Below are 12,218 nucleotides of genomic sequence, written 5' to 3' on the forward strand. Positions count from 1 at the left end.
TCAATCCATCTAGTTCAGCTGCTACCATCCTGGTGGTCATGTGATATAACACAGTTGTGGACTTCATAGTAATTTTTCTCCTATCAATTAGACCATAACAGCTCTATTACCAACAGCCTTATAATTGATATACACTTTTCCAAGCAAATTACAATAAAATATCATAGGAAAGTTTAATTAAGTAAAATTGTTGCAAAATGGAACGGAATTTAAAAAATACTTGGACTTCTTAATTTATTTCCTATGCAACAATTTAATTATTTATTTATTTATTTTTTAATGTAGTATCTTGCTATTCAGAATTTGAGCCAAAAGGATATAGTGCAGAGTGTACCATAAAGACTTTAGCTGTGGGTCATCATCTCCAGCCAACAAATGATTTCTCCACACTTGCTCTGTATCAAGTCCGTATCTTGATATTGCACGCTGCCTCATTTTCGTTGCAACATCCTTCTCTCCAGATCTAGCTTCTCCTTCTTCACTGCAGTTATACAAGTGTCTACCACAAGCCCACATCAGAGAAGTAGTCGGACTCCAAGCTAGCGATATGCGCTCAAAAACAGTGAAGTCTGACATCAACCTGTTGGGTGTCACCACAACCATACGGTTCTGATTTGTTGGATGCCAAGCAAATGAAGCAATGCAGTTTTCACATGGTTGTACACTCCTTTCTATAATGGTGGGCTCAGTTTCATCGCCAATAGGAGTTGGTGTATGCTGCATATCATACAGACGAATTATATTACTATCTCTTGTCAATGTAGCAAGTAAACCAGTCCTGGTTGGACACCAAGCCACTTTTGTTAATGGTTTTGGTTGCTCAGTCAATGTCAGTACTGGCTTTTCAAATTTCCTCAAGTCCCAGATTGCCACTTGACCTTCAAAGAAAGATGCTACACGGTCGTGGAAGTATGGGTCAACAGTTACACCTTGAACAGCTTTTGTATTGACAAACATTTTTTGGCTGGTGTTTCGCAAATCAAAAATTGCAAGATTGCGATGCATGCCTGCCAACAGCAGCTTTTGGTCTCTTGGGAGCCAGCAAAGGGACAGGCTTGCATCATTTTGGCCTAACTCATACAACGGTTTTGTTACGACAAGGCCAGCATCTGTATCACCAGCAGAAAGTCGAACCTTTTCTGCTGGGATTGCTATCTCTGGTGCATATTTGCTGCTAATGTCCCAGATGAGTACTGAGAAATCTGCCCTGTGTTTGTCCAGTCCAGCAGCAAGCCAATTGCTGTCCACGGGATTCCAAGCTAATGTATTACACTGACGGGCATGCTTAGGAACAAATTCCTTTCCTATCAAATCTCTGCATTTAGAATTGCGATCTTGACCCAGGCTAGTGAGGACAACCCGCCCATTAGCTTGGCCAACAGCAAGTAAACACTCTGGGTCGTATTTAGGATACCAAGCCACACATTTCATATAAGGAGTGTCAGAGTTAATTGCCAGCAATGTGGCAGTGGTGTCCTCTGAAAGTCTCAAAGAACCAGCTTTAGCTTCAAAGGTACCTACTGATTCAGTACGATAGAGGCAAAGTTCAGAATCGCAAACAACAAATCTGTCCACATGATAAGGGGCCCACAGGATGTCGGGTTTCGACCCACTCATATTTACTACCAAATTGCATGAGGATTCTCTTGAAATGTTTTACTATCACATCAGTTGATCAGCTTGATTGAGAGGAGACAACACACACACACGTGCAAGTTTGTAACATATTATGAATCTGTGAAGAGAAAGAATTTGCTTTAGTTTATTTCAAATGATAACTGTTTTCTTTACCATTTTTATTCCATTCCCAATGTTATAAAGCATATGTGCAAAGTGGACAGGGAAAGCCCTTGATCCATCTTCTTGCTTGCTCCGAAATCAGTTCATACAAGATCTACTCGATTTTAGCCGAAAGGCTGAGAAACTGTTTTCTTAGCTGTAGAAAGCTCAAGATGTTTATCCATTAGCAGAGACAACCATTTTTGTAACATGCAACGGTTTGAGACTTGTATGTGATGCAAAATTGTAAAGAACATTTTTAGGCCCTTGCATCTAACAAAATAGATCACAATTTATAGTACATTTCATCAGAATGGCAGGACAAAAGCACACATTATTTTGGAATATTAGGAATTGGCACATTAGGCAATGAATCAATGGTACATTTGCATTCGTCATAATATTAAACTTTGCATGCACATTACATACCATCTATTCAATGAAATTAATTATGTCATATTTGGCGAGGTTGGGGTGGGAAAGTGAAAGGGGAGAAACGAGAAACTCTATATACAAGAGGGTTGCAGGAACAGGGTGATCTGGTGTACACATACACAAATTGAAAGCCAGAGGCAAAATTACAAAGCCAGCTTTATAAAAATCATACAAGATCCTTTATTTTATCTGCAAAGGTATACAGCACAAAAAATACCTTGTTATGCAAAGCCTTTAGAAAACACTGGTTAGGCCCCTAATGGATACGGTGCCCAATTGTGAACACTGAACTTTAGTAAGGATGTTTTACTTGGAGGGAGTGCCACGGTCAATTGCTAGAATGGTGCAAAGGATGTGGAACTTTCAGTTACATCGAGAATAGAGAAGCTAGAATTAACCTTCCCTGTTCGAAGGAAGACCGGGGAGATTTAATAGAGATGGCGAGACGGATGAATCAGAGAAAACACTTTCGTAATTGTCAAGAGTTAGATGCAAGATGAAAAGAACCCAAATTGGAGGGAGGAAAGATACTGTCCTATCTATCTTAAGTCAACAAACTTCCAAGATATAATAATCAAGTTGGTATTGCACTGGGCCAGCAACCCACACATTCAGAGTCCAAATCCCACAACAGCAAGTTTGTGAAACTGAATCTAACAAATTTATGAAAACTAATCACAAAAGCTGTAGAATTTTGTGTAAACGAACTGTTTCACTAATAGTCAATGAAAATTAATCACCAGTGTCTTTCAAGTTAATTTCAGAAAACACAAACTGTCAAGAGGTAAATGACTTTACCACTGTTCACAGCATTGAACATAAATCAAAGTTACAAATAATGGAGTAATGTTCCCCCTTCTCTTGCATATACTGTTTTTTTAATTACTTGATATGAACTAACAAACCATTCACAATTTCCATCCAGTTGATCATAAAATGTTGAAAATCTGTCAAGAAGATATGAGTGGAAGTTGAATTGAATCATTCTGCACTTGGACTGATAAAATGCTACTGATACATCCCAAGAAATTAATTATACCGCAGACAGCAGAATACATTTTCCACTAGAAGAATACTTATGCCCAGGAATTGTGTCAAGTCCAATCAGTGCAAGGTTTTTGAGAGTGTTAAAGTTTTAGATACTAAAGACACAAATAGACACATTCCACACAAGCAATTAAATTTAATTTTCAATGTTTTATTTTACATCTCAGGTTTTCGTTTCTGAAGGAATAAAGACAGATATTTTATTTAGAATGTTCGCATTCGACTGTTTCATTTTATGTTTATTTATTGCCCAGTTCTCTGAACAGTAAATGATTATCGTGTGGTCCTTGGTGGTTTCTCATTAACAGTTTTCTAGATGTTTTCCTCACTTTTGATTTAAATATTGTCAATCTCTTTTAATGTTCAGCAGTTTTGCTTGGAGCCTTTTTGATACAGGACAGCTGTGACTCGGATGAATTAAACCCTCCCAGAAGCATGTGATAATGTCAAAGTGGCTAATTATAATGGACAAAAGAAATGCATTCAATCATGTCTTTGCACCAAAAGTATGCCTTGAATATGAAGACCTAAAACACATGCAAAACAATTGCATCATTCAAATTCCTTAATAAAATAACCACTGTCATAAACAGTTACAATACTGGGTATCATAATACCATCAAGTGAAGTGACCGTTTCAAAAACAGCATTAAATGTGATCCCCTTCAAACTATTGAGCAAGTCAATAAAGGGAAACCTACCAATAACTTGGAAAAGTGTGATGACTTGTGACCCAGAAGCAGTACAGTAAGGAAAATTTGTAATAAAAAACATGTCTGCGGAATCTTAAATTGTTTTAAAATGTTTGGAAAGGACTTTTGCACCAGTGTGTGTATATAAAGTAGTAACAGAAAAATATAATACCCACCTAATGTGGAAAGTATATTATTCCTTACAAGATCAAAATGTTAATGTTTATTATGGCTCAATATTTTAAAATGAACACCCAGTGAAATTACAGAAGTACAGCACAAGATTCCACATTTTCTAACAAAATTGAAAAGAATTAAAACTCAAGCAGTCTTTGCATCATAAATAACATTGTATGTGATGGAAACAGTTTTACTCTCACTCTCCCACCACCCCAAAGCATTTTCCTTATAAGACACTTCAATCTCAATGTTATTTATCTTGACAAGGACCACCAATAGGTATGTCACCGTCCTCTGGAAACTTCTCACGACTATTCTCAGAAGCTTTATCATCTCTTCATTGTGAATGCCTCAGTCCACAGTTCTTGTTACTTTGTGCTGGTTGCTTTATTTTGACATGAGTCTCTTGGAGGACCACTGAGCTTTTTCCACTGGTTGCAAGCTGGAACAAATCTTCCAATTTCTGTTCCTTCACAAATCACCAGCCAGCAGATTGAGGATATAAAGTCAGCTCCAGGCATCATTCAATTAAATCTTCAGATGTCCTCTTTCAAAAGATATGAATACACATATATTGATGAGTGTCAGCAAAAAAAGTGTTCCTGGGTTGGTTTCACATTGCTATTGGTGCTCAAGTAACTGTTGCAGCTCTCAAGGCATTGCAGGGTCTATTTTTCATTCAACACAACCAATTTGCAGCTGAACAAACCTCACCGAAAAGTACCAGACCCTGGAAGCATTGTTTAGGCCAGGGTTGTTTGCAACCCGCGGGTGGGTGCCGGGGGGGTCCACATAGCATTCGGTTGCAGCATTCCCAGTCGTGGGAGAAGCACCCAACAACTGCTTCCAGCATTTTTATGAGAATGGCAGCCACTTCTGCCCTTTAAATAAGGAGGAAATGAGGCTGTGTGTAGTCTTCCAGCCAGGAGCAGTAGCAGTGAGGTCACAGGCCCTGCATGTACACTTGACGCCAAGCACCCTGTATGCACGTGTTTTTGGCACCAAATCATGGAGGAGAGGGTCTTCCTTTTTCTAACTGCTGGAAAGCAAGTAAAGAGGATTGTGAAGGCGAATGATTTTCTTACAAGCAAGAGACGGCCAGAGACACAAATAGGCAATGTACCAACTGGCCAGGATCATTTTAAGAGCTGTTCAGGAGAGTCCAGGGCAGGTCAGAGTAGTGCTGTTTTAGCTCTGTACAGAGCTCCTGTGGCTCTGGTTAACAGCCTACAAAAGGAGAAACTTACTCGGGGACAAAGCAGAATAAAGATGAATTCTTGAAGTGTGGTTTTGTCAATTGTGCCAATGCAAATAAGGATGCAAACCCGTGTGTGTTTTATGCAGGGAAGCGGCAAATGAGAGAAGTTTCAGATTTTGAAAGAAGTGGTGGGTGAAAAATTCCTTTTGAGCTTCAGACCCTAGTTATTAACTTACAGCTGACTCCAACTGAAGAGACTAGGCTGCTGCACCTGGCCAATGACAGCACATTAAAAACACGCCAAAAGCTCACAAGGCTGTCAGTATTCTGGAGTAGCATCTCCCAGGAGTATCCAGTGCTGAGTAAAACAAGCATTTTGTTGTTATTGCCCTTCATGATGACCAACGTGTTCAAGGTTGGATTTTCCGTTCTCACAAAGATGAAGACGACACAAAGGAACTGGCTGAAGTTTGACCTGATATTCGCATTTCCCTCTCCTGTGCATCTGATTGGAGTGAAATTGTGAGGACCAAGCAGGCTCCCCTTTCACATTAAAGGTAAGCAAACGTAGCAATTGTCATGCAGGTTAGCTGGTGTGAGTTCGGAGGGAAAAAAGTTTGAAAAACACAGATCTAGATTTTCATGAACATCTGACTACAAGAGCTAAAAAGATTTTTAGGATTACTTCACCAGCTGCGTGACAGTTCACACTAACATCTGTATCACCCATTTAATCTTCAAAATCCCTAGCAACATTTAAATGCCATTTGCAAGGATTTTGTCAGTACAAATCCACTTGTGACAAAGCAGCTTGCTCCTTATATGGTACCCAAGAATAAACTGCAAACTCTTTCCAATTACTCGTTTTGTTTTGCCTTTCTTAGTAGTATAACTCCATGATTATTGGCAGCCACAAAATGTCACGATTATGAAAACTTCTGCCAATTCTTTCAAGACTGTTCTATGGCCTTTATTTCACTGTCTAATCTATTTAAGCTACCACCTTTACTTGCACTATGTATGTTGGGACTAATACCATGAGATCCCGCTCCTGCACTATTGGAGATTTTCTCTCCAGTTCATGATAATTTCAGACACAAAAAGTAGTCACTTCCAGACTCACTTCTTGTAGCCATAATGTTCATGTTTCAACATGTCTCAGAAATCACTGACAAGCCCCTGGCCATGGCGTTGAGGGAGTCGGGGAACTGGAGGGGCCTGGTGCGGGGTGGGGAGGAGCATAGAGTGTCGCTTTATGCGGACGACCTGTTGCTGTATGTGGCGGACCCGGTGGGGGGAATGCCGGAGGTGATGAGGATTCTCAGCGAACTTGGGGGCTTTTCTGGGTATAAGCTCAACCTGGGTAAGAGCGAGCTTCATGTTGTGCACCCGGGGGATCAGGAGGAGGTGATTGGTAGGCTCCCACTGAATAAGGCAGGGAGGCGCTTTAGGTACCTGGGAATCCAGGTGGCTAAGAGCTGGGGGGCCCTGCACAAGCTTAACCTCACAAGGTTGGTGGAGCAAATGGAGGAGGAGTTTAAAAGGTGGGATATGTTACCGCTGTCGCTGGAGGGTAGGGTGCAGTCCGTCAAGATGACGGTGCTCCCGAGGTTTTTGTTCCTGTTCCAGTGCCTTCCCATCCTTATCCCGAAGGCCTTTTTTAGGAAAGTTAACAGGAGTATTACGGGATTTGTATGGGCGCATGGGACTCCGAGGGTGAGAAGGGCGTTTTTGGAGCGGGGCAGGGATGGGGGCTGGCGCTGCCCAACCTCTGTGGGTACTATTGGGCTGCCAACGCAGCGATGGTGCGTAAGTGGGTAATGGACGGGGAAGGGTCAGCATGGAAGAGGATGGAGATGGCGTCCTGTGTGGACACGAGCCTGGAGGCGCTGGTAACGGCGCCATTGCCGCTCCCTCCAACGAGGTATACCACGAGCCCGGTGGTGGCGGCTACCCTCAAAATTTGGGGGCAATGGAGATGGTATAGGGGGGAGGCTCGATGGAGTCCCCGATACGGGGGAACCACTGGTTTGTTCCAGGGAGCATCGATGGCGGGTTTCTGGGCTGGCACAGGGTAGGTATTAGGAGGTTGAGGGACCTGTTTGTGGATGGGAGGTTCGCGAGCCTGGGTGAGTTAGAGGGGAAGTTTGGGCTCCTCCCGGGGAACATGTTTAGGTACATGCAGGTGAGGGCATTTGCCAGGCAGCAGGTGGAGGGGTTTCCTCTGCTGCCCCCACGTGGGGTACGGGACAGGGTGCTCTCGGGGGTGTGGGTTGGAGGAGGGAGGATTTTGGACGTATACCACGTAATGCAGGAGGTAGACGAGGCCTCGGTGGAGGAGCTGAAGGGTAAATGGGAAGAGGAGCTGGGTGAGGAGCTGGAGGAGGGGACGTGGGCGGATGCCCTGGAAAGGGCGAATTCCTCCTCTTCTTGTGCGAGGCTTAGCCTCATACAGTTCAAGGTGCTACATAGGGCTCATAGGACCGGGACGAGGATGAGCAGGTGTGCTAGGGGAGCCCAGCGAACCATGCCCATATGTTCTGGGCATGCCCAGCGTTGGGGGACTTTTGGAAGGGGGTAGCAAGCACGGTGTTGAGGGTGGTAGGATCTAGGGTTGAGCCAGGCTGGGGACTCGCGATATTTGGGGTAGCAGCGGAGCCGGGAGTGCAGGAGGCGAAAGAGGCCGGTGTTCTGGCCTTTGCGTCCCTAGTAGCCCGGCGTAGGATTTTGCTTCAGTGGAAGGATGCGAGCCCCCCAAGCGTGGAGGCCTGGATCAATGACATGGCGGGGTTCATCAAGTTGGAGAGGGTGAAATTCGCCCTGAGAGGGTTGGTGCAAGCGTTCTTTAGGCGGTGGCAGCCTTTCCTGGACTTCCTGGCGGAACGGTAGGGAAATAAGCCGGCAGCAGCAGCAACCCGGGGAGGGGGGGGGTTTGGTTCGGTGGGAAGGAGAATTGTGTACATGGGTTTGTTGGATGTGGCGGGTGTTATCTCTTTCCTTTTTGTTGTTTGCTCTTTTTTTTGTTTTTGTAGTTGCTTTTTAACTATGGTTGTTTTGTTGTTTATATTTTGTGAAAATCTTAATAAAAATTATTTTTAAAAAAGAAATCACTGACAAATCTGACTCCATTATGAGTCTGAAACTCCCAAGGTCCAGTCCATTTCTATTTTGTTTACCAATCTTTTTGTCCCAAGTTTTGTCGCGCAATGTCCGTTCATCCATTGTTGCAACAATGTATGATCTCGCCAATGTACCACTCTTCCGACTTCTTCCATCAGGCAGGAGACACAAAAGTCTGAGAACACGCACAAACAGATTCAAAAACAGCTTCTTCCCCGATGTTACTAGACTCCTAAACAACGCACTTTATGGACTGATCTGATCTTTTCACACATCTTCGCTACTGAAGAGCACTACACTCCTGTATGCTTCACCCGATGCCTGTGTCTATGCATTCACATGGTGTCATTTATGTTTGCCCTGTGTATTTTCTTATGTACAGAATTATCTGTCTGAACTGTATGCAGAATAATTTTCACTGTACCGCAGTACACGTGACAATAAACAAATCCAATAGTACAGAATGTAGAATTTTTTTTCTATAAATTTAGAGTACCCAATTCATTTTTTCCAATTAAGGGGCTAGCATGGCCAATCCACCTAGCCTGCACATCTTTTGGGTTGTGGGGGCAAAACCCACAGACACGGGGAGAATGTGCAAACTCCACACGGACAGTGACCCAGAGCTGGGATCGAACCTGGGACCTCGGCGCCGTGAGGCAGCAGGGCTAACCCACTGTGCCACCGTGCTGCCCTGTACAAAATGTAGAATGAAAATATTTCTGTCTTTTACTCAAATGTTTAGACCCATGGCAACTACCTCTTTAAAGCCACATGGCAATCCAAGATTTACGGTAGGGTGTGGGGGCCAATTCCGATTCACACTCACTAATCTCTGCGATGTTTTCATTAAGTTTTTTTTATCATTTTATATAAAAGTACCAAACACACAAACAATTATCTTTTTTAAAAATCAAAACAGAAAAAAGGCAAGAAACGCCCCTACACCCAACAGCTAACAGTGACCAATTTGCTGAAATACAATATAAACGGCCACCATCTCCGATAAAACCCTTCAATTGACCCCATCACAGTGTACTTGACCTTGGAAGGATAAAAACACATCAAATCCCTCAGCCACGCCCAAGTACTCAGCGAGGTTGCCAATCTCCAACCCAACAGAATCCGCCACCATGGCACCAATAAGGCGAAGGCCAAGACATTTGCCCTCGCACCCATCTGCACCTCTGGCATATCCAAAACCCCCAGAATAGCCGCTGGGGACAGGGCTCTAGCTCAATATTTAGGATCGCTGATATGGTATCAAAAAGGACTTCCAGAAACCCATCAGCTTAGAACAGGATCTGTGTGATTTGCAGACGCCCTTGAAAGGCGCTTGCACCCATCTTCCACCCGCTCAAAAAAAATAAAAATGGCTCACCCTAACCTTAACGAAGTGCACCCGAAACACTACCTTTGACTGAACAAGGCTCAATCTTGCACACAAAGATGTAGCAGTCACCCTCTGCAGTGCCTCACTCCACACCCCCTCCTCCAGTGGTGGTCCCAGTCCTCCACCCCCTTCCACTGAACTCAACTCTTCCCCCCACTATCCACAGATACATACCGAGCATAATGCTCGCCTCCGACCCAGAGCAGGAGAGAATTTGCTCCAATAAAAGGAAGATAGCTGCACCATCGGAAAAGCCTAAAAAACCTTTTAATAAAACTTCGCATCTGGAGGTACCTAAAGATGCCAGAGTCCACCGGTCCAAACATGTCCTTCAGCTCCTCCAAGCTGGCAAGCCGCGCCTCTAAAAATAACTCTCACCCTTCTCTCCCTCCACTTACAAAATGAGGCATCCAGCCTTGTCGGCTTAAATCAGTAGTTAGCACAAACAGGAGCCAGCCTTGAAGCTGCTGCCAACTTAAAATGCTGGCGGTGTTGCCTCCATATTTTTAACGAAGCCACCACATTGAGTGCTTTGCCGGCGTCAGCGGAAGTGGCTTTGTTACCAATACCCCCACACTTGTCCCCCAATAGGACACTAACTCCATCTGAACCCAGAAAGCCCCCAGGTCCTCGCACTACCCACACCGTGGCCACATTAGCTGGCCAATAATAATACTACAGCAAATTTGATAATGCTAAGCCCCCTGCCTATCTCTCTTGCTGAAGCACCCCCCACCCAATCCTTGGAGCCTTACGTGCCCAAATAAAACCGGAAATAAGCCGTTCGATGTTTCAGAAAAACGACTTGGGCAGAAACACCGGAGACACTGAAATAAAAATAGAAATCTCTGCAAGATGTTCATCTTAACCGACTGGACTCGGCGTAGACCGGGGCAGCACGGTAGCAGTGTGGTTAGCAGTTTCTTCACAGCTGCAGGGTCCTAGGTATGATTTCCCGGCTTGTGTCACTGTCTGTGTGGAGTCTGCACGTTCTCCCAGTGTGTGCGTGGGTTTCCTCCAGGTGTTCCGGTTTCCTCCCACAGTCCAAAGATGTACAGGTTAGGTGGATTGGCCATTCGAAATTGCCCTCAAGTGTTCAAAAAGGTTAGGTGGGGTTACTGGGTTACAGGGATAAAGGGGATGGGGCTTAGGTGGGGTACTCTTTCCAAGGGCCAGTGCAAACTTGATGAGATGAATAGCCTCCTTCTGCGCTGTAAATTCTATGACCCTGCAAGTCTGCCTTAACTCTACCCACTAGGCCAGTGTAATACAACCTCCGAAGCTGCCTCCAATCCCCCATCACCTGGATCCTTAGGTATCTAAAACTAGTCCCTGCCAACCGAAACGGCAACCCCCCCCCCCCCCAAAAATCTGGCTCCCTGCCCTGTCGCACCCATCACAAATTAGTCACTCTTCCCCATGTTCAATTGTAACCGGAGATTGGATTGGATTAGTTTATTGTCACTTGTACCGAGGTACACTGAAAAGTATTTTTCTGCGAGCAGTTCAACTGATCATTAAGTACATGGGAAGAAAAGGGAAGAAAATAAATACATAATAGGGCAACACAAGGTATACAATGTAACTACATAAGCACCGGCATCGGATGAAGCATACAGGGTATAATGTTAATGAGGTCGGCCCATAAGAGGGTCATTTAGGAGCCTGGTAACAGCGGGGAAGAAGCAGTTTTGAGTCTGTTCGTGCATGTTCTCAGACTTTTGTATCTCCTGCTCGATGGAAGAAGCTGGAGGAGTGAGTACGTCGGGTGGGAGGGGGCTTTGATAATGCTGCCCGCTTTCCCCAGGCAGCGGGAGGTGTAGATCAGTGTTCTTCAAACTTGTTTTCCGGGGACCCATTTTTACCAACCGGCCAACCTTCGCAACCCACGCCGGCCGACCTGCGCGACCCACCATTTTCTATTACCTTGTTTGCTGCTGACAAAAATGGAGGAAATGGTTTTGGGTCCCTTTAGATATAGATAGAGAAATACAGCACAGAACAGGCCCTTCGGCCCACGATGTTGTGCCGAACTTTTATCCTAGGTTTATCACAGAATTTTGGACACTAAGGGCAATTTATCATGGCCAATCCACCCAACCTGCACATCTTTGGACTGTGGGAGGAAACCAGAGTACCCGGAGGCAACCCACGCACACACTGGGAGGATGTGCAGACTCCACACAGACAGTGACCCAAGTCGAAATCGAACTTGGGACCCTGGAGCTGTGAAGCAATTGTGCTATCCACAGCCGACAACAGCCCTCCTCACTATCCACAACTCCACCAATCTTCGTATCATCTGCAAATTTACTGACCCACCCTTCAACTCCCTCATCTAAGTCGTTAATGAAAATCACAAACAGCAGAGGAC

At 44.4% G+C, this 12,218-nt stretch overlaps 1 protein-coding gene across 2 annotated transcripts in view; it reads right to left on the reverse strand.

Moving 5' to 3' along the window:
• The window catches only part of mios (missing oocyte, meiosis regulator, homolog (Drosophila)), a 71,685-nt gene that overhangs the window by 48,314 nt on the left and 11,153 nt on the right, over positions 1 to 12,218 (reverse strand). For both annotated transcript variants that reach the window (XM_038797524.1, XM_038797525.1), the window contains exon 2: positions 321 to 1,735. In XM_038797524.1, the coding sequence (XP_038653452.1) occupies positions 321 to 1,617 (1,297 nt within the window). In that variant the 5' untranslated portion in view covers positions 1,618 to 1,735. The remainder of the gene's footprint in view (positions 1 to 320; positions 1,736 to 12,218) is intronic.

This window comes from Scyliorhinus canicula, chromosome 5, assembly GCF_902713615.1.
Source record: "Scyliorhinus canicula chromosome 5, sScyCan1.1, whole genome shotgun sequence".
NCBI classification, from domain to species: domain Eukaryota; kingdom Metazoa; phylum Chordata; class Chondrichthyes; order Carcharhiniformes; family Scyliorhinidae; genus Scyliorhinus; species Scyliorhinus canicula.